At 31.5% G+C, this 27488-nt stretch overlaps 3 protein-coding genes and 1 long non-coding RNA gene across 4 annotated transcripts; 3 read left to right on the top strand and 1 right to left on the bottom strand.

Annotated features, from left to right (window-relative positions):
* Positions 1 to 2847: 2847 nt before the first annotated feature.
* LOC108475494 (endoglucanase 5) lies at positions 2848 to 5774 on the bottom strand. Its single transcript, XM_017777464.2, has 10 exons — positions 5536 to 5774; positions 5218 to 5430; positions 4892 to 5092; positions 4730 to 4816; positions 4476 to 4640; positions 4234 to 4357; positions 3652 to 4149; positions 3520 to 3561; positions 3394 to 3435; positions 2848 to 3313 (listed from the first exon to the last, which is right to left on the bottom strand). Exons 1-10 carry the CDS (start codon positions 5731 to 5733, stop codon positions 3021 to 3023), a joined length of 1863 nt encoding a protein of 620 aa, XP_017632953.1. The 5' UTR covers positions 5734 to 5774; the 3' UTR covers positions 2848 to 3020.
* On the top strand, positions 3313 to 4200 carry LOC128290494 (uncharacterized). Its single transcript, XR_008280345.1, has 2 exons — positions 3313 to 3443; positions 3575 to 4200. It is a non-coding gene; the product is annotated as an uncharacterized LOC128290494 (long non-coding RNA).
* Positions 5775 to 14545: 8771 nt separating the features above from the next.
* Positions 14546 to 19842, top strand: LOC108474539 (photosystem II stability/assembly factor HCF136, chloroplastic). The gene is made up of 9 exons (XM_017776491.2): positions 14546 to 15046; positions 15131 to 15366; positions 15650 to 15780; positions 16160 to 16292; positions 16769 to 16891; positions 17502 to 17576; positions 18011 to 18126; positions 19305 to 19389; positions 19593 to 19842. The coding sequence occupies exons 1-8, from the start codon at positions 14677 to 14679 to the stop codon at positions 19369 to 19371; spliced, it is 1251 nt and encodes a 416-aa protein (XP_017631980.1). The 5' UTR covers positions 14546 to 14676; the 3' UTR covers positions 19372 to 19389; positions 19593 to 19842.
* A 3421-nt stretch (positions 19843 to 23263) lies between these two features.
* On the top strand, positions 23264 to 26714 carry LOC108474378 (uncharacterized). Its single transcript, XM_017776284.2, has 3 exons — positions 23264 to 23974; positions 24183 to 24313; positions 25571 to 26714. The coding sequence occupies exons 1-3, from the start codon at positions 23756 to 23758 to the stop codon at positions 26373 to 26375; spliced, it is 1155 nt and encodes a 384-aa protein (XP_017631773.1). The 5' UTR covers positions 23264 to 23755; the 3' UTR covers positions 26376 to 26714.
* Positions 26715 to 27488: the final 774 nt, after the last annotated feature.

Raw genomic sequence — 27488 nt, 5'->3', positions numbered from 1 at the left:
AATGAAGCAAAACATAAAGGTCTGATGAGGGGTGCTCCTATTGGAAAGGAAAGATTTTCGATCAATACTTGTTTTTTGCAGATGACTATATTCTTTTTGAAGACGCTTCAAACGAGAGAGCTAGTGTGGTTCGAGATATTATTCGAGAGTATGAGATTGTTTCGGGTCAGCGGGTGAATTTTGACAAATCACTTATCTATTTTGGGGCCAATGTGGATACAAATGTCAAAGAAACCATAATTAATTTATTGGGTGGTAGAGTGGCTTCAAATCTTGAGAAGAATTTAGGGTTGTCTATGATGGTTGGACGGAAAAAGACTTCGGCTTTTGCTAACTTTATTGACCTGTTTAGAAGATGAATCGAAGGTTAAAGTTTGCTTTATTTATCTATAGGGGAAATGAGGTCTTTGTTAAGTCAGTTTTACATGTTATACCGGTTTACATTATGCAACATTTTGCTCTGTCAAAAATGTTATGTCAAAAACTTGAAAGCATAATGAATAAGTTTTGGTGGTCTAATAATAAATCGGCTAAGGGTATCAATTGGAGTAACTGGGATGCTTTGTGCAATCCGAAAAGTGTTGGTGGGCTAGGTTTTAAAAATCTAATTTTGTTTAATAAGGCCTTATTAGCAAAACAAGATTGGCATCTTTTATCACAGCCCAATTGTCTTTTAGCCAAAGTTTTAAAAGCCTGTTATTATTTTTTTTCAGATATATTATCAGCAAAAATTGGCTTTTACCCATCGTTTACTTGGAGAAGCATTTGCAGTGCTAGGGATTTGATTGCAGATGGGATACTGTGGCGAATTGGTAATGGTGTTAGCGTAAATATATGGAATAATCCTTGGCTACCTAGAACAGGGAACAACAGATTATCAGCTCAAAAAATTAATCCGAACTGGACGACAGTGAATCAGTTGATTGAGGCAGAGACCAATACCTAGAGCAAGGATCTGGTTTACAATATTGTTGATGATGATCATACAACTCGTATTTTCTCCATTCCGATATCTAAGGCTAAATTAGAGGATATGCTGGTCTGGAAACATGAAGGCACTAGGGAATACTCAGTAAATAACTAATATCGAGTCCTAGTTACAGAACATTTACAGAACTCTAACTACATCTCCCCTAATGTTGAGGCTTACAATGATTTTTACAAATCTTTTTGGCCTATGCACATCCAAAAAAAAATTAAAATGCATATATGGAGATTGTTTAATAATTTTTTGCCTCATTTCTGTAATTTGTTTCAAAGAACTTTAAGGGTTGAAGTCAACTATCCCCTCTGCAAGGCAGCTCCAGAGGATTCTAACCATCTGTTGTGGTATTGTGGTATATCATAGCAAGTCTGGGCTTTTTTTCAAATCAAGATTGATCTAGTTGATAGTATTTCGAGTTGCAAAACTTGTTTTGTTAACACTTTCTCTGCAGCAGATGAACAAAACAAACAACTTATTGCAATTTCTCTGTGGGCTCTCTGGTATAGAAGAAATAAGTTGATTCACGAAGGAGTCAAATTTTCTTTGCAGGAACTGCTAGGATTCATTCGAGGATATGGTCAAGAAATAAGATTAAGCCAAGAGAATCTGTGAGGTTTTTATAGATATCTATCGAAAGAACTATGGAATCCCCCATACGTTGGTTTTATTAAACTCAACTTTAACGCAACTTTTCAAAGCGATTCTAGAACTTCTACAACAGCAGTACTAGCTAGGGATTCTGAATGAGAAGTTGTAGGGGCAGAAACTTATCTTTTTGAGGATGTTGTCGACGCTTTTGTAGCTGAAGCAAGGGCGTGTGAAAGGGCTATCCTCTTTGCGGTAGAAACGGGTTTCTGGCGTCTGCTCGTGGAAAGGGATTCCTTGTCGGTTATCAAAAAGCTCAAAACAAAAAGGGAAGATAGATCGATTCTTAGACAGATTATACATCATATTCATATTCTGGAAAAAATTTTCGAATATGTATCTTACTTTTTTTTCCCGACTAGTCAATGGAGCAGCTCATACTTTGGCTTTGGAAGGAAGAAGAAGACAAATCTCTAGTATCTGGGTTGATAGGGTTCTAGAATCAGTAAGGACGATGGTGGAAAAGGATAGGATGGCTTGGAGCCAGAGTCACCAAGCTTCTTTCTAGATTTGCTTTGAAGATGGAGTAGGTTCTTTGAATCTCCATAGTTGGACTCAAAGCTTTTAGCTTTTCTTCATTTGTGCTCATCTCAGAAACGTTTCTGTTACACAAGGTAAAAAAAGATATTCAGCTGGTATTTTGATTGTGAATCGTTTTTTGGTAGTGACTTATGGTTGTTTTCTCCTTTGCATTTTTGGTTTTGTTTCTTCCTATGTGCGGTTTCATTGTTTGGCCGTTTGGTCTGTTGTTGTTTTTGTCTTTTCAATTTACTTTTGTTGTAACTTTTGTTTTTCTCCACCTTAAGCAGTGTGCTTCAATAAATATCAGTCTTTAATACTAAAAAATTAACCTTTTGACTGACATTGAGTGTTACGTTCTAACAAAACCACTAGCACGAACTTTAACGGTTATTGAATCAGCTAATAGATGCTAACATGGTAGGAACACGTCAAGAAAAATTGTTAAAAATTATAAAAATCTGTTTATAATTTGTTAATGTTTGGAGGTTAATAATTTGTTACTTTTCTAGATAAAGCTAAATATAGAAGTAAAAGAAGAAGAAGAAGAAAAAGGTTGCATTTACTATCTAAACCAAATAATCAGTTTTGTTAGTTGAAGGGTCCAATTTTGGGCAATAAGTTTGCAAGGACTCAATTGATTTATTTGGAATAGTTCAGGGCTTATGATATCATTAAGTCCAAAAAAGAAAGCTTCATTTTTAATTGAGTAATTTTCAAAATCATCCTCAAAATTATATTACAAACAAGTAAATTACAGTTGGCCGAAAAGCAAAGCAAGTAAATTACAATTTTCCATCAGAAATTCAACAATATTACAACATATATATTATCTGGGACTCTATTCGAAGTGTTGGTGGGGCACTGAAATTCATTGGTAGCTAAGAACTGAAACCTTGGCTTGAGGACCTTCTTGAATGTAAACAAAACTGCAGTCGGAACCAGGATTCAACACTTTAAGCCATGGTGGAAGCTCGTAGGTGTTCTTGACCGGTGTCGAAGAAAGACCCCATAAATTACCTGATAAATCTTCAAGCACCAGCTTCAGATCTGTTATTGGCTTTTCAGATGTGTTCTTTATTGCAACCTTGTGGCGATAGTAAGTCGTTTTCCCCACATTCCATGTGTTGGTTATTGAGTGAAGGAACCTAACTGGTGGGACGCCTGCAAACTCAGATTATCAGAATTTATGAATACATAATAATATATTTATAATTTGGTGTTCATAATTTTGTTGTATTCACCTGGAGATTTTGTGCTAGGAACCGATGTTTGGTGATGGTAATCTGCAGAGGTAAAAAAAATATGATTATTTAGATTTGCATGCCATTTTCTTTTCTTTTCTTTATATATAATATTTGCTTACTGACTTTGTGATGGTTGCTCGGTTGTTGGTCGTTTATGGTACGGACCTATGAAATTCAGTACAAGAAATTTAGAATTCCACAATAATGGCAGCAAATAACTTTCAGCAAGGCAAGATGGAAAAAGCATTTATTTACCTTTATTTCCAGATAGGCTTTCAAGCTTAGCGAAAAGGCCGACAAGAGGTGCAGACCCGGCAAGTGTAGGCTCAGTTTGCTCGTAACTAGACCGATCATCGTTGAAGCCGTCGTTCTGGTCGGGTCCTCCCACCAGAGCTCCGTATATGACATTAGGATCCGCTTCAGGGCTGCGGTACCAGGCTTCAAATCCTTGGACGCAGCTCACCATCGAAGGAAGAACAGAGATTGAGGCGATTGAAGCACCTCGGTGGTGAACGTGGGTCGGATATTTTGGTCCGTAACCTACCAAGTAGCTCATTGACTTGGGATTTTTGCCTAGAATGTAATCGGCCTGTGACTTGGCAAAATTTAGAACTTCATGTGGTTGAATTTGGCCATCGGGACAAGTAAGTTTAGCATTTGCTGCAGAGAGATAATCAGAGTAGACAGCAAGAAGAAATGATGCAGCTGATGCATATTGCAGATTGTTCCATTCATGTACATACATTAAGCCACCTGGTTTATAAATACAAGGCATATAAATATTTACTTTTTTTCACAATAAAAGGGCAAAAAACAATTGAATGGGACAATGCTAACCAGGGGTGAGGTGGACATTGTAGCCATCATTCTTTTGCAGACAAGCACAGGCAAAATAATCAGCTTTGGCCTGATATTGCTTTAGTGTCGAAATGTATGCACCACCTTTTTGCTCCATCAACACCTGCAATGGCGCCACAGATCTTTAACTGCCTATTCTTTTGTACTTATTACTCGAAATGTCGGATAGGTTCGCATCATTCGAATACGAGATGACTGAAAAACAAAGAAACTTCTTTTACCTTTGAAAGAAGGATTTGCACACCAGCATACTTGTTGTCCCAAGAGAATTCTTTGACAGCCCATCCAGTTCCACCCATATAGACAGCATTGTCTACGACATACTTCAGGTAATGCTCGTCGCCGGTTGCTCGGAACAACCAAGTTGCAACCCACAATAATTCATCCTTCAAAGGAAAATTCAATGAGAAGAAAGTGAATATCTGTTCATACAGAGGAAGGTGATGAACATACTTGGGTTATGATATTTACTTACCGAGTAACCCGACGATGTATAAAACTGCTTAGCACATTGGATGGAATCATCATATAAGCCTCTAAATTTATCTGCAAACGAGAAAAGCTGCGAAGATCGAAATGTTAGTGAAAATGTGGACTGTTTCCCTTAACACATTTCTATTGAAAGGATGTTATTTACCTGTTTGGCATGCACTAGGAGGAGCTCCGAGTAAGAAGAGTTGTAAGGCTTGAAAGCTATCGCGGCAGCAGCCAAAGCAGCAGCTGTTTCACCGGCAAGGTCAGAACCTGGATGAGCCTCGTCGAGCTTGTAAGCTGTTCTCGGAGTTGTCATGTCTTCCGCACGCTCCCAACAGTAGTGATCAGAGTCCCCATCGCCAACCTGATCAAATTGTGCATCATCATACCATTTCATAAAAAACATTGGCAAATACATCTAAAGTAACATGAAACAGGTTCCCTAAACCCTGTTTCTTACAAAATTTGTCATAAGCAACAATCTCCTACCTGTCCCCAAAGAACATTGGGTTGAGTGTGAGCCTTGATGAAATAATCTGTGCCCCATCTGATAGCCCACAAAGTATGTCCCATTTGGTTCAAGTTAGTGATTTCCTTCCTGTATTCAATAGTTCCCCATGCAAGCATTGTCACACTAAATGCCATTGGTAGCCCAAACTTCACATGATCCCCTGCATCATAATATCCTCCTACCAAGTCCACCTGCAATATTCCATCATCACCAAAAAGCACAAGTTCAAAACACACAAATTCCTGCTCCATTCATCTATGAAATATAAAGGGCAAGCTTCAATCTTTTTAATTTACCCCTTGAAGAGCGCCATCCTTGAGGCCGGAGTCACCCCGCCACTTGACACGCTGGTCAAATGGTAGCTTACCGGACCTTTGTGCCTCAAGAAACATGAAGGTTTTGTCAAGGGCTTCACCGTAGTTAAACTCGGCTAGAACAATGGCTGCCTGAAATCCCAGCAGGATAAGGCAAGCAACAATGTTGAAGTAGTTCATGATTAAACTCAATGTTAAGCCACAAAACAATGTTCTTTTGCAAAGCTGTTTTGCTTCTCATCTCAACATTGCTTTTATAGATATACACATAATGAAGAAAAAAAAAAAAAACAGGTTTGAAAATTTGTCTGAAATTTGATTACATGGTGATAGTGGTAGCCACCACGTTTTAATTCCAACAATGGAGTAGAGCTTCTCACGTTCTACATTATAAATTTTATAAATTATAATTGTACGTGTAATAGACATACGTATACAAAGATTGACAATTATTGTTTACACCTAATGAAGTGCAATATATTCTTTGGAAGATCCTGGACCGGAAATCAAGCTTTGAGATAACACGATTGGTTGCCAACTTTCGGACAAAACATTATCAGAATTTTCTAAATTAATTATTTTTGAGAGAGATTTTTTAAATTAATAAAATTTTTGTTTTGTCAACCTTTAATTATATATTGAATTTTTGAGACATTCTTGGATTTCTTACTCTTAAATAGACACTGATATGAGAAATTATTTTATAGACCCTTATTACCACATTATCCATAATTTTTTTAATGATATTTTAGTAATTTTTCATATTATTGACACATAATTTTAGTAAATTTTTACCTCTAACCTATTTCTCAGGTTCGGATTAGAGTTCTGAGTTCGGCATTCAAAGGTCAAGATTTTAAATTTGGGATTCAAGGTTCAATGTAAAAAAAAAATTATTAAAATTATAGTCAATAATATAAAAAATTATTGAAATTTCATTAAATAATTAAAATAAACCATAAATGATGTGCCGAGAAAATTACATCAAATAATTTCTAAATATATATATATATATATATATATATATTTGTCTATAATATCATTACAAAAACATCCTTTCTTTTTAAAATGTCTCTTTTGAAGACAGCAGCATAATATTTATACAATAATTTTTTATGAGTTTTGGATAAAATTTTAATATATATAAATAGGAAGAGAAAAAGCAATATTATTATGAAGTTTTTGGACTCTTTATTTTTTAATTTTAATCCAAAATAAATATATAAAATTATATTGTTTCAATTAAATATTCATTTATTTTTAGAATAAAGTTCGAACTACATATTAATTTTAGTTTAATGTGCAATGTTATATATAAATTTTAATTTTGTGTAATTTTATACATTTAATGTTAATTTGATTTAATTTTTACAAATCAATAATATAATTAACGATATAATATCATTTTACATTAATATATTACATGTGCAAATAGTTATATTTATTCAAATATGAAAATAAACTGATGTTTTTTTAGATGTATACGATCGACTTAAAATTAAAATTTCATATATACGTTTGAACTGCAATTAAAATTCCATATATATAATTATACAAAATTAAAATTCATGCATCAAAATCAAATTACACATTGAACCAAAGTTAATATATAATTTTAATATTTATCTGTTTACTTTTTTATGTAATTTATTTTATAAATATAATTTTTACATAACATTTTCTATCGTTGTTAGTGCATTATAATGGGTGTTTGAGTACATAACAATTTATATATAAACATATAATATCACAAATTTATTTTTCCATTCTCCTAAATGGAAAAATAATTGATATATAGTATGTTCATGTTATATGTTTTAATAGTCTACCAAATTATTTCATACAACTTATAGACATATATTGAAACTTAAATAATTTAAAATTAATTTATGAACAAAATCGTATAAAATAATTACAACATAATTTAAAATCAGAATTAATTTGATTTATAAGTTAATAATTTTACACGACATTAACAATTAAAATATGTCTTATCTATTTTTAGTAATAGCATGAAAAAACTTAGTATTTTTAATTAGAGATGTTCATGGGCTGAGTTTGGATTAGCTCATTTGTTATGTCTAAACTTGGCTCGGCCCATATTTTTAATATATTTTAAATATATATATAATACATCAAAAATATTAAAAATATTAAAATAAATGTTTCCAACAAATTAAAAATAAATTTTAAAAAATATTTGTAGTTAAATGACACTAAGATAGGTGTAATTTTACAAGCAAATTGGGCTCGGGCCAAAAAAATTCTTACTCGATACTTGGCCCATTTTCTAAACATGCCTTATTTTTTTTGCTCAATTTTATTTTTCGAGTCTATATTTTTATCCAAACCCTCTCACTTTTCGGTTGGGCTGAGTGACCCAGCCATGAGCAAGTACATTTCTAACTCCTTTAATCATCAAATGGACCATAGACTTTTGCATTCAATGAATTTGTTTATGTTGTTCTAAGATGTTGACTTTATTTCTTTTATCTTCCTTTCTTTTGCACAATTATCATTTATGTCTAAGGACTCTTTTGAATGGACGATACATTTATCTGCGGTTAGTGTAAAAATAATTGTAACAGTAAAATTAAATATTATAATAATATTATAACGTAAAAAAAAAAAAACTAAATGCACCACATTAGAGATAAATACCCATCCAAAAGAGCCGTAAGTTATACTGAGCTTCCTTCTTTCTTGAAGATTTCCATAACACATTTAGTAGAAACAAGTAGGGGACCATGGTCCAAGCAAGGAAGAGGCAGATTATGAACTAAGGTAAGCTCTCTATTCCGAAGAAATTTTGCATTGGAAAAAGCAAAGCTATGTCCAGACTCTCCCAATCTCGGTCCATCACGTGTCTATTATTTGTCCAAGTGTAGTAAGTGTCCTTAGCCGGCCCAACTTCATCTAATCCAAGTGTTAAGGCAGGCAGGCAGGCAGCTTTTCTGCTCCAAGTTAATCATTGCTTCTAAACGACAGTTTATCCTTTGGTCAAAACCAGTTAATTGGCAATTAGAGGGGCTTGTTGGCCCGATAAAATTAGGTTTAGATCGAGTTTAAATATAATATTAACATATTTTATGTTAGTGTAAATTTAACTTTAAATGTGAATCTAATATTTTGTTCAAATCTATTTATATTTGTAAAAAATTAACTCAAATTCATTTTGAGTCTGTCAATATTATTTTTTTAAAATATTTATATTATATTATTTTAATATTTATATTATATTATTTTTACTTATTAATTTTTATATAATCATCTTAATATTATTTTAATATTTATATTAAAATAATATTATATATTTAGAATATGTTTATTTTTTAATATATTATAAACTATATAATATATAAAAATAACATAATATAAAGTATTATAGACATAAAAATAAATTATAGAAAAAAATAACAATTAATGTGCCTGGCTGGTGATAAAGCCAATTAATTGTTTTAAATTTTAATAATAACTACTAAATTTGGGTTAGTGATGAGGATTCACTGTTTACCATATGGGAATTATGAGTTACCCTCTTATTTTTTCGAATTTTTATATAATATTAGAGAAAGAGAATAAAGATAAGACGATTTAAATTAATGTTAAATGAAAGTAAAAGAAAAGTATTAATCACCGCGTAGTGAGAGTTACTCATTTTATAAAGCTCTTTGCAAGATAAAGAAAGTCATTAGAGGAAATTAATATTCTATTATCTATAATCTATATATACATATAAAAGTATTAGTTTGAAAAAACTTATGAATTGATAATAATATCTTTTATGCTCTATCACATTAATAATTTGACATTTAAAAATAATTATAATATTTTATTTAGAATTATTAATCAAAAAGTTGACATAAAATAAAATTCATGATAATTTTATATTTAACAATAATTATGATTTAATAGAAGTTGTGATAATTATACATTTAAAAATAATTATGATTTACATTTACATTTATTAATTAAAAATTGATTAAAATAATTATAATTGAAGTAAAAGTTAACATAAAAATTTTTACAATTACAATCATTTGCAAATATATATATATTTAAATTTTTTTATTTCTTAATTTGATTTTTTTAGTGAAACAAATGAAATTAAGCGAAAACAATGAAATCACACAACTCTAGTTAGAAAATCACCATCGATTATTGTAAATTTATTGACTATTAAGAAAATAAAAAAATTGAATAGTGAAGAGTTTATTTATAATTTATTGCTTTTACAAATACTTTGATAATAAAAATTTTATTAGTACTATATTTAAATTATAAAATTAATTAATATATTTTAATATCGTTTATTAATCAACAATTACATGAAGTAAAATTATATTGTATGTTAAAAATAGTACAAATATTTTAATTATGATTTGAATTTTTTATATCATGATATTTGAAATTTTCTTTTATTATATTTAAATTCTTAAATGAGTTAATATATTTTAATTATAGTTAACCATTCAAAAAAATTAAAATTAATTGCAATAATTAAAATACTTTATTTAAAAACTAATTAGAAATTAGTTTAAAATTAGTATATATAAAAGCACGAGTTTAGAAAAAATTTGAACTGATGAGAATACCCTTTATTTTTAATCATATTACTAAATTCATATTTAAAAATAATTATAATATTTAATTTAGAATTATTAGTTAAAATTTTTAAATAAAATGAAAGTTGTGATAATTATATATTTAAAAATAATTATAATTTAATAGAAGTACACATTTAAAAATAATTATAATTTAAATTGCAATTATTAATTTAAAAAGTTATGAAAACTCTACGAACAATTTATAAACTTATTCACATCATTAAACGTTTATTTGCAAGCAAATTAAGTATATAAGTATTTTACATTCATTTTTGAGTCTAATACGAGGTTATGAAAGCTCTAATACTAACCTAAGACCGAATTAGGACTAAATTGTTACAAAGTTTTAAGTTGACGCTGTGAGGTTTGGGGGTTTCTCATCACGACACAACATACTGACTAGTCTCATCGCAATGGTCCATGCACTTTCTAAACAAATACATATGCAAAATCAAACCACATTTCCAGTCAAAGCATGTAATCTCTAAGTCTCAAACATAACAAAACACCTTTGACAATGGTATACCAATGCCATGATTCTTATAAGTTAACTAATTGATATAAATCATTCCAAACCTTTAACAAACATATTTATTTACCAAGGTCATTGGTATTTAAAACATTTCATACCATTTCCAACTATATTTGGATCCATTTACATGTTATATTCAATTAACCAAGTTTATACATTAACCTTTTAAACCAAAAGTGTATATAAACATAGTTTTGTATCAATTTGACTTAGTCTAGGTACATACCATACTTGACACTAAAACAAAACTTATACAAACTTAGTTGAGTCAGGGATTGCTTTTGGGATGCCGGATCAACTACTCAAACTACTAGGAATTCACTATACCTATTCATGGAGAAAACAAACCATACGCTGTGCAAATACACTCAGTGGTATTTCTATGATTCATGTCAATATAAACAAATTAAACATATGCATACATCCATATCAATTTCAATTCATAACCTAACCTCATGCCATTTCATGCCACAACACTTTTATTTCCAATTTACCATGTACGTTACCAAACTTATAACCAATTCATATGTATATTCATGCCAAAACTTACAATGCTACTTAATTTGAACAAATCCAATTAATTCATTTTTCTATTCAGTACACAAGTATTTAACATGCTTTGCATAATCATATACAATCATCAATTTGCTTACCTATAGTTATGTTAAAATTTCGTCTGATCATTTAATTCATTTACGAGCCCAATAGCTCATTCATGTTCAATCGAGCCTCAGGGTTTGTTTTTTATTTATTTCGCATATTGTCACATATTGGAATTCAATGTCATTTATCAATTTACATATCATTTATCCATTCTCATGTTTATAACCTTATTAACTAGACATAAACTCAAAACGGATACGTGGATCTGTCACCCCTGGTTTCCCGACAACGATGATGGTATATATATACATATTACCACCTGAATTGCCCAACAACGGTGGTATATATGTACATATTACCACCCAAATGACTCACTGTGTACAATCTACAACCCCGGGTTGCCCGGCAACGATAGTTTTCAATCAATATCCTAACCTTATAACATGCCAACTATATCCGACTCGATTCAAATAGCTAATAGAGTAACAAAATTTTCGATTCATTATATAAAGTTCAAATAATATTTAATCATAGTCAAATAAACCATAAAATTGTCAAATCCTCATATAAACAACATATTTAAACTCAATTTCCCGCCAATTATCACATATAAATCAATTCATATAACTTTCTATTCTATTCAATTTAGTCTCTATCTCAATATTCAATCGAAATCATAGCAATTCAATTAAATAATCCAATAAAAACTCACCTCAACACCATATAATGCAAAATGACATACACATACAGAAAATAAGTGGTTCTCGAATAATAGAAATACAACTCGAATTTTTCGAGCTACTTGTCGACAACTTTCAATTTTCCTTTCCCTATTGACTATTCTATGTCAATGTTAGCTAAATAAGATCATAAACACATAGTACTATCAAATTTAGTTCAAATTGAAATCAATTACAAAATTAAACATATTTTACAATTTATTCAATTTAGTCCTTAAATCCAGGATAAACATAACTTTCAATCTAAGGCTTCAAATTGAAATTCGATTTCACAATTACTCATTTGGGACCTCCTATTTCCTATTACTACTGAAATTAATGACAATTTTACATTTTATTCAATTTGGTCCCTAATGTACAAAACTCAAAATTAAGCTTTACAATTTAGTCCTTTTTATCCAACCTTAATTTCTAGCAATTTCACACTAATTTCATCTAATTTTAAACAATGGTAACTTTCTAAAACTTTAATAGTTTCACAATTTGGTACATGAGCTAGCTAAATCAAGCTCTCATGACCTCAAGTTTACAAAAGCTAACAAGAAAATGACCTAAATGAACTTACCAATTTATGGCCGAATGTTTCAAGCTTGGGAGGTTTCTCAAGTTCAACAATGGTGGTCAGTTTAGGTGAAGAAGAAAGGTGATTTATTTTCTCTTTCTTTCCACCGAATTCACGTATTTATACTTGATTTAGTTTTTGATTAATTTTAATTAATAATGCTTAAGTTATAATTAACCTTTATTTTTCTTATTTAATCCCGTCCAATAAGTCATATTTGAGCATGGTCTGCTATTTTGGACATTTTTTTAATTGCAATTTAAGTCATCAAACTATTTTTCAATTAAAAATCTATAGCGATTGGACTTTACAATTTAATCACTGGGTCTTAATTAATCACAAATTCGGCCAAATTGACCATCCAAAATTTAATTCACCTATATAATAACTCCATAAATATCATTATTTAATATTTACGGGCTCCGTTTATGGAAACGATGTCTTAAAATCACAATTTCTAATACCATGGAAATCGGTCATTACATTCATAGTTCAAATAAGAAATATTATTTTATGCTAATTATTGTAATTAAAAAGTGTATGATTTAAGGTTACAATTAGTATTACAATTATATATCAATTAAAACTAATATTTAACCTTATTTAATTGGTTTGATATTCAATATTTTTACCATTATTTACATAATTGTGAATGTTGTTTACCATTGTGAAATATTATGTCAAAGGTAATAAAATATTTAAGTAAATGTTATTTGTAGGTGAAATTTTGACTCTTGTTCGAATAACAAGTTATTTTATCTAATTATTTAATGTTTTTACTATCAACCCGATAGGTCGAGCTTGGATAAGGATTTTTTGTTTCGGTTCGATCTGAATCAAATTTAAATGATATTTTTAAATTTAAATTTATTTATAAATAAATATATCGAGTATTGATATAAAATATATATGTTAATATTATATATTTTTAATAATAAAATAAATTTTTTAAACGAGCCTAGGCTTAAAACTTTTTTGGAATTGGACTACAACCTGACCCACCCATGAACTTTTAAGCCTTAAAAAGCTTGAGCTAGCTATTAAGCTTGTTCGAACCTAATGATCCATTTAGATAGACAGTGAGATTAAAAAGAACAGTGGTGGTAAAATTAGTTACTGTAGTTACGAGATTGAATATTGTAGTAGTAAGATTAAAATTAGTGGTGAAAATGAAAATGACCTTTATAGACATAATGTGTAGCAAAGATTATAGAATTCTATTTGTATCAATATAATATATAACAAAATCATTTTTATTTTTAGTAGTAATTAAAATTTTATATATTATAATTATATTAATAAAATAAATGTAAATAATTTAAAATTTTAAAATGAAGGGCAGTACATAAAAATATTTATATATATTTGAATGATATTACAAAGTTATAATATTAAAAATATTATATTTTTAGTCAATTAAAATATTAATACATATTATCTTATAATATTTTTTAAAAATATTTCTTAATTTATTATACAATAATAAAATTAATTAACGAAAAGAATATGTTTATTGAAAACCCAAAATATAATGGGTTTGTTACTATTTACACTTGCAAAAGAAAAGGAATAAAAAATGAACATGGGCAAAAGTGGGAAAAAGTGGTGTGGTGAGATTAGGGTTAAAAGGTAATTTAAGGGCACTGTAATGCAGGTAAAATTTCTTCCTAGGGAAGCCTAAGTTTCATTGAGCCTCATTTTAAGCCTCATTTGTATTTAAATCCATTTTTGATAAGCGTAATACAATTTTTTTAATAAACATATTAGATTAATTATTTTAATGATAAAAATAATAAATAAATGGATACTAAATTTATGAAAATATTTTATTTAGATTTAATATTTATTATTATCCAGAGTAAATAAAAAAAGAAAAAAAGAAATTAGAGATGGGGTGGACCAACGGCGCAGGCTAAGCCCAGATGGCAAAGGATCTTAATTAGCATATATTATCCATTAAAGATTTTGACGCTCGAAACTGCCCGCGTAGCCGTTGATACCACCATTCGGATAAGAAAAAACCAACAAAAAAGAAAAAAGCTAAGCCAAGAGAAAGAGAGCTTCAACACTGAATCAACAATGGCGATGATGACGCCCAATATTCAAGCCACTGATTGCTCCAACCTTATACCTTCCTTAACTTCTCTCTTCCCTCCTCGCCTTCTCCACCGCCCCTTATCGCTACCCCATTCCCGTTTCATCTCCAAAGCTTCTCTCCACCACCCTTCTTCCCCTTCTTCTTCTTCTTCTTCGCCGCCGTCACTCGTCAGCCGGAGGCAACTCATTTCCCAAACGGCATCACTTTCTCTGTCCCTCGCAACTCTCTTGTCTCTCCCACTGCCAGTTAAGTCCGAGGAAGTTTTGTCGGAATGGGAAAGAGTCTACCTTCCCATCGATCCCGGTGTTGTCCTTCTAGACATCGCCTTTGTCCCTGATGACTTAAACCATGGTCTGGTCTCTCTTCTTTCTTTTTTCACTGCATATTTAATTTTCTATTATGGGTTTTATTTATTTATTTTATATATGTATATAGGATTTTTGCTGGGGACGAGGCAGACTATTTTGGAGACAAAAGATGGGGGAAATACATGGACTCAACGTTCAATTCCTTCAGCTGAGGATGAAGATTTCAACTATAGGTTTAACTCTATTAGCTTCAAAGGCAAAGAAGGTTGGATTGTTGGTAAACCTGCAATTTTGTTATACACTTCAGATGCTGGAGAAAGCTGGGAAAGAATTCCATTAAGTGCTCAACTTCCTGGTGATATGGTCAGCTCTCTGTCTCTTTACATTATAGTACCAGCCATTTATGGCCTTCACTTAAACTTGTTTTGCCCCATATTATGCATTTCAAGTAATGGGTACTTTGTTATCATGCTGTCAGCAGTCGTTACATATCAATGTCATGATTTTTCAGTTGAGACTGTTATTTTCAATCTATTTGCTAGGATTTGAAGATTGAAGTCTTGAGTGTGCATGCGTGGGAATATATATGGCTATTCAAAAGATCAGTGATTTAAATGACTGAGTTAAATGATCTGGGTTCTTGCAGGTATATATAAAGGCAACTGGTGAAAAGAGTGCAGAAATGGTGACTGACCAAGGAGCAATATATGTTACATCAAACAGGGGCTATAACTGGAGAGCTGCTGTTCAAGAGACCGTCTCAGCTACTCTGAATAGGTGTGTATCTATTTAAAATGAAATTTAAGTGCAATGCTGTTTCAGATAAGCTTTATTGTAGAGGACTTTATGGTATGAACCAGTGGAAGAGAAGCTAGGTTTTGAAGCAATATATATTTCTTGAAAAAAATTAAATAAATAAGATCATTGCTTTCATGTTCATTTTTATGTTGAATGTGCTCATTCAAGTTTACGATAGTATTACCATACCCCCTTTAGAATTCCAAAGAAGCAATTCACTACAGGAAGTCAACATGCCTTAAACAAATTGGATTGTCGTGAAATTAAGTAGGCAATAGGCTCTTTCCTAGAAGAACTTCCATCAGATTATTAATTGTATGTAGGGGAAAATACTTACACTGCTCCGTTACTTCTGCAGAACAGTTTCTAGTGGTATTAGTGGGGCAAGTTATTACACCGGAACTTTTAACACTGTGAACCGCTCTCCGGATGGACGATATGTGGCTGTCTCAAGCCGTGGTAACTTTTATCTTACATGGGAGCCTGGACAGGTATAGATCCTGCATGGTTATTTACAGAGGATTCATGGGACTTGCCTCTCTTTTGAGATCTTGATACAGTCATGCTATACATATGCATGCAAAAAAACATAAAATATTATTGCTACATAGAGAAAAAAAAGTAATAGGAGAATGCTTCCTCAACCAATATTATTAAATTTGAAACATATTGCTAGCAGTCATGCTTTTCTATGTTCTCAGGCACATTACAAAAACCATTGTGTCATCTTACTCGTCCCTCATGCATTAGTATTGATTCATCATTGATGAGATATGAGGCGTCATGCACTTAAGTATTTTCATTCTTAATGATCTGCATGGTCATGGTATTGGACAACATTTTAGGAGCAGAAGAATTTGGCCTCTATTTTGTAAATAATGATGTGTCTTGTTGCTAATTCTTATTTTCAAGTTTTAATTAACCAAATGCAGCAGACTTAATGAGCACTTGATTCTACCATTTTCAGCCATTCTGGCAGCCACATAATAGAGCAATTGCAAGAAGAATACAGAACATGGGATGGAGGGCTGATGGTGGTCTTTGGCTTCTTGTCCGTGGAGGAGGGCTTTTTCTTAGCAAAGGCACAGGGGTAAGAAATGTGATATTTCCCCCATTGTTTAGTTTACATGTTTAAAATTATCCTGAAGAACTGTAATAATAAGATAGAATTTCACAAGAACTTCTCAATTTAGCTTAGGAAAAGCAGTTTTATATGAAAAAAAGTTATTAACTTCCAGAAGGCTGAAAACCTGGGAAAAATTAAACTAGTAAAAGAAGATAAGAATCAAGATTTCCATTCTTAATAGCTATTTCCCATGTTAAAATGCGACTCTGACTGTTATACTAGGCTTAGAAAGAATGCAGAAGTGGGAAAAATAGAAAACATTGGTAATTATTCATATTAATTTTAATTAAAGACACTTAAAAAAACTAGCATGCTTTGTTCCTAAAGGATGTAATTCCTAACTGCTAAATTCCTGATTTAATATCCCACCGAACCTGATGGACCAAAAGAATGAATCGCCATGACTCTGTCACAAATGTAATTGCTTGCTAACTTTTGCACCACCTTTAGTAACAGAATCTGAATACCTTCATAAAACAAGCACCTATCATCTTCTTTGGTTTAGGGTTTTTGAATTGCCACCAATCCCTACTTCTTCTGATTTTTTTGTTCATTTTAATTTCTGATGTTGCAGATATCTGAAGATTTTGAAGAAGTTCCTGTACAAAGTCGTGGCTTTGGCATTCTTGACGTTGGCTATCGATCAGAGGTAATTATTTAATTATTAGCTATTTGGCAACAGTATTTTATCTAATTCTACTGCATGGCTTCAAAGGAATCCTGGGCGAGCGATTGCTGCATCCATTTTCTGTCACTCATGTAAATCTAATGTAGAAACATGCCCATGCTTATTGGATATTATGCAAATAACATTTTGCATATATTATGCATGTATGTGCACATGTATGCTGGCCTGTCCATTGATATGAAATTACTGGTTTATCACATGATACCTGCATATCAAGATGATAGGATCATGTTGTATATCCATCTAGCAGATTACATGAATATAATCGTCCTGGAATATTGTTCCCATGGTGTGACCAATTTCTTTTTTTAAGGTGCTTTCTATAGTGTTATAAGCTTTTTCTTTTTACCCTTCACACTTCTTTACTTCATACTAACCGGATTTTGATTGCTCAGGAAGAGGCTTGGGCAGCAGGGGGCAGTGGGATTTTGTTGAGAACTACCAATGGTGGGAAGAATTGGACCCGTGACAAGGCAGCTGATAATATTGCTGCTAATCTATACTCAGTGAAGTGAGTCCAATCTTTACTAAAAGCTTGACTACTTTGGTTTTGTTATTTTGTTCTGAATGTGCATCATTTCACGGTTAACTTTCTATTGCCCTTATCATTAGTATCTGCTATGATCCTTTTGGTAGTTAATGTTGGCACTTTTTAACTTCATTTATCCTAGTAAACTTAATCCCGTGACCATGCTCGAGGCATTGGTGAAGTCTAGCATATCTTCCTGAAAAGTAAACCTTCCCTGTATAAACAAAGCCAAAAGTACTGGGAAATCATCAGCTAGGCTTGAATTTTCTCTAGTTTGCCCTTCTCATCAGTTTTCTCTTATGTTGGTTATTTCGGTGTTTTTTTTTTTTAAATGTAAGTAAACCTACTTCCTAACTTTACCTAAAGTCAGTTTATGCCTTAACAGAGGCAAAGCAAAGAACTTTATGTGGGGGGATCAGGATAAAGATAATCAATTCTCAATTTTGGGGGTACCCAAATAGGTTTTCACCGTTTTAGAGCTAAATAATTGCTAAAAACCTAGGAAATCTGACCCAGTTCTAACTTCTAAAGTCTAAACACCTTACTTGGATTTTTATGCACCTTGCATAGGTATGCTTAGCTTTCTCTTAGTTTCTCCATATATTTGAAGGATCATACCTCCATACCCATGTCCGAATATATGTAGGACAGGTTTTTTTTTATGAAAAATAAAGAGTCCAAATAACATAGATATGCATTATTCTTAGATTAAGCTTACAGATTAAATGCCTACCTCGATTCATAGTCTTCAAACTGAATTACCATGAAAAGATAATTTTTAAGTGGTCTTGTTAAGTATTAGATTTGCTCTGATCTTATGGTAAATTTGGGTCCCTTCACCTATTACCAGCTAGATTTAAGTTGAATGCTTAACAAGGTTTCAGAACTCAAGTTTTATTGGTTGCCCTTCCTACCTAACCCTATGTGAGGTTGTCCACGAGTAGGCCCTGTGAGCTACATTTACACTAGTAGGCCAACATCTGTTAAGTATTAGATTTCCTATGGTCTTATATTGAAGTTGGGATCAGTTGGTTTTATGTTGGATGCTTAACAAAATTGAAAAAGAGAGTAACATCAATTGTCCAAATCCAGTATTATTCCCTTAAATCTTTCAAATTTCATATCTTTCAGTCCAATTAATGTGTAAATCTTATATGCAGGTTTATTAATGACAAGAAGGGATTTGTGCTGGGTAATGATGGCGTCTTGCTCCGGTATCTTGGATAAAGCTGTTATCCTTTCATGGTAATCAATTGCAAAATCTATTTACATTTTAAACATGATTTTCTTTTTATCATTTCACAGTCTATGCATCACATATTCTAACAGCTCAACTGAAAGTGTTTCCCCTGGAAAACAAAAATTCACAAGTTCATGGTAAACTTTTTGCAGTAGAAAAGTTGGATTTAGCATCAAAATTAATGGTATTTGCATTTCATTTTCTGCAGATGTCCAACAATGCTTGCAATTTTGTATAGCTGATGTAAACTACTTTCCTGGTGGTGATATTTGAGAGGGGAAAAAAATTCCATTAATGTGATTATGTTATTCCTTTGCTTTTCTTTTTGGTCAATGTGATTATATATTTTACTCTTCCATTAGGTTCCTGCAAATGTTTTGCTAAATGGAAAAGAAGCAAAATGTTATACCTGTCAAAGTGAAAATTCATATGTGCATGGATATCAGTTTGTGATATAATCCTCTAAATTCATGAAATAGTTAATAAGAAAGTTAAACATACTCGTATAGATAACATGACTGTTATGAGTAAAAGTACCATAGAGGTTCATGTATTAGGACTTAGATTGTATTTTACTCCCATTTATTAAAAAAATGGACAAATTAGTCCTTATACATTAAATCAAAAAGTAAATTAATTCTTTTTTACCAAAAATTATGTATTTGTATTGTTAAAAATTAACATGCTTGACGGAACAATTAAATAATGGCACATGACATGTCATGTATATAATTTTTAATGTATAAAATTAATTTTTAACGGTAGAAATTAATGAAATTTTTAACAAGAGCAATTTACCTTATACCTAATGTTCAAGGATGCAGTTTAATTGTTATTATAAGAGTTTTCATAATATTTTTATTCTCAAATTTTGAGCTTATTTTTATGAGAAAAAAAAAATTCTTTTTAAGGCATAAAAATCTTCTCATATTCTTCAATGATTGTGGCAAGTTTTGAGACCTTACACACTGCCATCGGCGCATTAGTTTAGTGCTTGCTTTGACTAAAAAAGGCAATTTGGTTCTTTAATTTTATACTTTAATTTTTTTCTTTTTTAGTCTGAACAACATCATATTTATTTTCTTAAGCATCTAACAGCCCTTTGGTCCTATTTTTTTTTTTTAAATTTCTAAGCTTGGTTGTCGTGTTCAAAGGTTTAACATTTAATAATAATAATTTTCGTTTGTTTGTTTCCATTGTCCACCGTGAGACCACTTTCCTAGTTGGTGAAAACATTGGGATTTGTTTGAAAAAAAAGTCAACAAAAAGTTGATTAGGAAACTGAGATAAAAGGTGAAAAGTTGAAAGACTTTCAACCCCTAAATGTAAATGCTGTTAAAACATTATAGGTTGTTAGATAATTTATTTTAAAGAAATTCAATTAAAGGTTAATATTGAATTTATATATTTAAATTAATAATATTTAAGTGATAAATATAATTATGTTGGTTGGTAGAAATAAGTGTTGATAGTTTTAATTTTTAATTTTATTATTTTAATATTTTGTGTTTTTGAATTGTTTTGGATGAAAATTAAATATAGTAATTTTATTTTAGAAAATCGATAATTTATTTCAAATTATTTTCTAAAACATACAATCAACTTAACAATTTTAATGATAAGTAGTTACCTATTTATTTATCTTGTTCATCACTTTTCTTTAGTTTATATTTAAATAAAAGATTAATCCGGCACATTTGGAAGAATCGAAACCTTTTCATCTTTCAAAGTCTTTCTTGAAACGTTGATGTAGTTATCAAAGTTTCTTTAAGTTGGGCAAAACAATTTACTTTTGTGGTAAATCTGAGTACATCCAAGCCTTTAAATAAGTCTGTTGTTCCTTTGACTAATGGTTGGGTAAGATTGAATATAGATGGTTCGGTTAGAATAGAAGACGAGTTCGCTATAGTTAGAGGGTTTTTTTGGGATGATAATGAGAGATGAATTATTGGCTTTACTAGGTATTTGGGTAATTATTTTGTCATTGATTCTGAGCTTTGGGGTATTCTTGATGTGTTGAAACTCGCTCTTAATCGAAGATTTGAAAGAGTTTTAATTCATATAGATAATATTGAAGCAATTAATGTTATTCAAGATGGAGGCCGAGAGCACCTCATTCCGCCTTAGTAAGAGAATTCATTATCTTTTGAAGCTCTTAAGTTAGTAGAGTATCCAATATATCCCTCGAGAAGAGAATAAAATCGTAGATGGAATTGTTAAGACTATCTGTGACAGAAGAACTGGGTTAAGATTATTAGAGGACCCCATTTAGCTTTTGATTTGTGTTTCTTTAAAAAAAAAGGATTAATATGATTATCAAAACATTATCGTTGATATTGTTAATTATTATTAATTTTTTAAATTAATCATATTAATCCTATTAATCCTATTGAGTTGAACAGATCATTATTGTTGAAGCAAGCTCGGGATGCAACAGACTGGTGAGCATGTATTCACATCCTTATTAAGACTTGTAACTAATTGTCTCGCATCCATACAATCACTTTCAATAATTACAAGCTATAACCCTGTCGCCAAGCTTCTTCTAAACCCTCAACCAGCGCCCAAAGCTCTGACACTAGGGCCGACGATCTCCCAATGCATCTGTTAAATCCTGAAATCCAAAAGTCATATAAGTCATTGAGAACACCACCTATAGCAGCCTTGCCGATTGTCCTATCAACTACTCCATCCACATTCACTTTAACCCAACATCCAGAGGAAGACACCAACCACCCGTCTTATTATTTGAATATTTGTTCCTCATACTCACAAATGCCATGGGAAGGATCATTGGTCATTTGACTATTGCAATATTTTCTTTTAACAATTTCATTATAAGTTCTTATCATATTTACTTTTTTTTGATATAATGCTTAGAACTAACTATAGCCCCTCCCCAACCCATAAATAGGAGGATAATGAGCTTCAACGCACTCAAATTCACGTCCTCCTGCAATAGGCAACAATACCCATGCCAGTCGAGCTAAGATTCAATCGACAATCTCATTAATCATCTTAAACACTCTAATCACTTTAAAATTATGAGGTGAGTTCGGGCAACAAGAGATCAAAGTCCCTATTTTGGTACCCAGTCATCTGTCCTAAAAATTATCGATTTTCATATCCTAACATAATGAGGCTCTAACAGGGAAACTTCAAAATTTCTAAAACTTTCTCTTTACCAATAAAATTCTGATCACCCATTCGAGATTCATTAAATGATAAATAATTTATATTTAATATAATAATAGAAGGGATTATTATCTTATTTACTATTAGTAAAGTAAAAGATATTAAAATATACTTTGTATTTTTTTTATATTTAAAATTTAGTTATTCTAATTTCTTTTTAAGAAATTTAATCTCTTTACTTTTGAATTAAAATGTAAGTCCAAATATTAACATTATTGAATTAAAAATATAAGTCCAAATATTAACATTATTAAAGTTATTTTATTAAATTTATATTCTTTACAACGTGATAATTTTAATTAGATGACTATTAACTCAATATTTTTATTTAAAATATCAAATCAATAGATTTAACTGTGTTAACAATTATATCTAAAATTTAAAATTTAAAAATAAAAATATTAAATATTTGAAAATAAAAATATTAAATATTTGAAAATAAAAATACAGAAATTAAATTCTAAATTAAAAATTATGTAAACTTATATGGCAAATATTTTAATGATTTTGACAGTTCGAGAAAATAATTACCCAAAATAGAATGGATAAATAAAATAAAATTTAATTAGAGCCAGTTAGTTCTCATGAAACGTGATAAAAATATACTATAAAAAATAAATTATTTAATTTATTATTATTATTTTTACTTTTGTGCGGTTGAGAAAAAAATAGTATAAGAAAAGAAGACAAAAAAAAAAATACTACCGACCGACAAAAAGGGCTAGCCAAGCTGGCCAAAAAGGGAGGCTAGGTTACAGTGGGAGCATTCCTATAGTAACACGTATAACGCCAGCCAGTAATTGCAACTCTTTTAATTTCTTTATTTTTGCAGAAAATATTGAACGCGAGGATCTTTGATCTTTCACCCATTGTTCCCTTTCATTTCCTTTTCACGATCCTTCCTTTCCCTTTAGATCTACGTTTCCTTATTTGAACCCGATTTTGTTCTCTTTTTACTACTTTCGAAAGTTTGGGGTTTTTTGGTCTCTTTGCTTTTTATTCATTTCGATTCCATTTGGATTCAATTCGATCGGGGGAAAAATCATTTGGATTCTCTCTTTCGATACTCTAGACTTGTTAATTTTCGATTTAAGCGGAAAAAAGAAGAAGAAACAAAGGTCAATTAGAGTGAATCGATGAAATTAGGGTAAGAAATTGGGGATTTTTGGGGGGATTATGCAGATGGAAAGGGAGAGGCGGAATAGCATTGCGAATGGAGACTACAGTTGTTATACGAATGATAAATACAGTAGATTTTCCAATGATTACAGTGTTTCAGAGAATGAAAAGAATCAAAGCTTGCCCTCCTCTTCGTTACCCAGTGCCGGTTTTATCGAACATCCGGTTTCCCGGTTCGATACTCTTGCCGGTGTTGCAATCAAGTATGGTGTTGAGGTAACTATACTCATCCTTCTTTTAATAAGTTAGGGTTTTTTTTCCTCCTTATAAGTGGACATGCTTGTACAATATGGGAAGTTAGTTGGGGAAATTGACCAATGTTAACCTAGAAGTTACATCTATATTATTTATCGGAGTATACCAGTATTGTCTATGTTTTTTTGGAGTTATTGACAAATTGTTGTCATGGGTTTGAAATAATCAGGTAGCAGACATAAAAAAGATGAATGGTCTGGTTACTGATCTTCAAATGTTTGCTCTTAAGACGCTTCAGATCCCTTTACCAGGGCGGCATCCGCCATCACCTTGCTTGTCGAACGGTTCTGAAACGCCAGGGTATTATATCTTCTTTAATGCTAATGCTATTTTTATTATCACTCGTGAAATTTACTTAAAACTCCCTTAACTTCAGCGTTAAGATGGTTACTATACACATTTCCGTATTGGCACCCGCGTGTGTTAAGCTTCATAGTGTCTTCTTATGATTATGACTTGAGTTGTTATTTCTGAGTTTGCCTTCTTCAGACTATCGATGCACTTTTTATTTGTTTCATCATACTTATAGCAAAGTTGTGAGATCCTTAAGTAATCATCTTGATGTTAAACGTAACTAAGTTCTTTCTCTTTGTAACATCTTTGTAGTTTGGTCATTAAGAAATTGCCACTCTTGCTGTATTCTTAAAGCATTGAGAACAAACTTTTACAAGGATTTATTTAATATTTTAATTCCAGCAATGTTTTCTTTTTTCTTTAAGTTTTGAAGTTATTGACCTTCACATCGGGACTGATAATGAATGCTTACTCATCCAACATAACATTCTTGTTTGAACAAATTGGAATTTGCATGTAAAGATTACCATTCAAGTATTAATTATATCATAGTACTTTCTTTTTTTGGAACATTCCTTATCTAAGCAGCGTTTCCTTTCCCTTAAGGATGCATATAGTTCTGGAGAGAAGATATTCTGAAGCCTATGACTTGCTATCTTATGCGAGGAAACATTTGTTACATTTCAAGAATTTCTTCTCAAATCGTGTTTTAAGTGGTTTGGTGTTGGATGGCATTATTACTAGCATCCATGACCATTGAAAGTTTTCACTATTAGAAGTGGTAAACAGCATCAAACGGTATTATTTTTGACATGATGCTAATCATAACATAGATAGCCATGAGCTACAAAGTGGTTGGAGGAGATTGTGACAACAGTTATCCTACAGCTGTTTACTGGCCTGTAGTGGAAGCTGGCTTCCTGTGTGTAAATTAATCGAACTGCAGTTCTTCAGTTGATTTGCTGAATGCATGCTAGGAATCTTCATTTGTTGCTGCTTTGCTTGATATGATTTTTTTCTGGGGACAAGATTCTGAGATAGTAATGACCCTTTAGATTTAACACTTTAGGCCATACAAGAAATGTTATGCAAGAAGGCGGTTGTTCTTAAGAAATTGATAATCGATATTTCAATGAGTTGTTAAAGTTCTTTCTAATTTCTATCACCTTTGAAATCCTGCAAGATGCATCTCTGATCTCTTTGGTTCTTAATTCTGATCTGTTCTTCTCAATTAAGCTCACTATGACAGACAACTCTTTGCAGACAAAGCAGTGCCAACCAGTCCCCAGGTCCAAATTTGCCTTCTGATTTGCGTGGCTCATTCCAGTCATTGAGACTGAAGACTCCTCCTCGAAGGGTCTCTCCAGCAATGAGCTCATTACAAGGTTATTATGGCCTTAAACCATCAGAAAAAAGTGTGGCATCTGAAGGTTTTGAGATGGCTGTATACAGGAAAGGAGAAGGTAATTATCTGGAGGATGGTCCATCACTTAAACTCTCCTCTGCTTCTGATCCACCTTTGAAGCTTCATCGGAAATGTAGAAGCGTGACTAACGGATTTTATGACGAGAATGGTGAAATTGCAGCAGATATCATATCTGCTGCAGAAATCAAGGATGACCCTGATAAATCAAATGACAAACTGATAAGAAGACGGCAGAAATCCGAGGCTGACTTCAATCCCCGTGCTCCTGAAAAGATATTGAAAGAGGATAACACCAGTAATGGAGGATTTTCAACAATAACGGCAAAAGGCTTGGCTCAGAGATCCAAGGCAGCAACTCGCACTAATCCAGGAGCTGATGCCGAAGTATTTGGGTTCAACACCACAGCAACAGGTCTTGGAGATGGTTACGTGGTCGACGGATTTACTGCAGTGAGGAAGTCATCGAGCACGTCGAGCTTACAAGACCAGGAAAATAGTAGTCTATCATCCTTATGGCCAACATCCAAATGGAATTTGAAGCCTGATCTACAAGCACTCTCAACGGTAAGCATTACAAAACCCATTTTTGATGGATTGCCAAAGCCAATATCTGCTCGTAAAAACAAAGCAGCACTTGATTAGCTCCCTTTTCCCTCGCCTGCATCGTGTTCCCCATTTACATATACCAAATTTTGACTGCAATTCATGAGGCCTCCATTGCTAGTTCTTCTTCGAGGGGTTTATACAGATACAAGAAAAGGACAATAAGAAAAAAAAATGAAGTCCATTGATACAATAGCTTCTCTTGTCGTAGTAAATTTGAACTATATATATATGTATGTAATTTGTGTAATATATTGTTCCACTTTTGACCCATTTTTCATTGTAGGGTGATAATGGTTGAACCAGTTCTGTTTCTTTGATATGTTTTAGACAATTTTACATTTTACTCTCCAATCATTGTGTTATTTTAAATTAAAATTTAATAATAAATAATGAATATTCATATCCATGCTTTTTGATTTTTGGTCTTGAAAAAGAACAATAAGGATTGGACCAGGTTATGTATATGAATAATAAAATAGATTAAAGTGAATTCAAATGATTGGTTCTGTTTCATTACGCGATATCTCTGTTTCCCTTGTTCTGTGTCGGTGAGAGACTTGGGTAGATGCTGATGGTTATTTGTGATTAAAAATTGATCATTGCTAAAGCAAATAATTATTTATATTTGGGTAAGGAAATGTTGTCCGCTCTCTCTCGAGATTTTTCTTTTATTTCAATAATATAATATCAAATAAAATAAATACTAAATCAATATATATTTTACATTATTTACTAACTGAACAGCGTCACTCTGCGGTGCTACAAGCTTTAAAATTTTTCTTATAACTTAATTGGATGATCTAGATTAAACATATATACAAGGTCAAGAAGAGTAATAAGGTAAGAAATGGATTTACACGAATGACATCCTCAAAATCATTAGGCAAGGTAATATATATACAGCCCAATTACTGTATGATAATTATTTTAAAATGATTTGAACTGGTTTAGTTTATTGTAAAAAAAAAAAAAATGGAGGTAAGAACAAACTGATTTTCAACACTTCTAACATCAATCAAATCGACTGAAAAGTGATATGAACTTTCTCAAAACCCAACCCATGTGCATACTCTTATTGAAACAATTAGATAAATTAAGTCAGAATGCATTGTTAGTATTAAAAGGGCAATTTAAAATGGATATAATAAC

The sequence above is a fragment of the Gossypium arboreum genome, chromosome 3 (assembly GCF_025698485.1).
Source record: "Gossypium arboreum isolate Shixiya-1 chromosome 3, ASM2569848v2, whole genome shotgun sequence".
NCBI lineage: Eukaryota > Viridiplantae > Streptophyta > Magnoliopsida > Malvales > Malvaceae > Gossypium > Gossypium arboreum.
The sequence above is the reverse complement of the archived record's forward strand: the minus strand, read 5'-3'. Positions and strand labels throughout refer to the sequence as shown.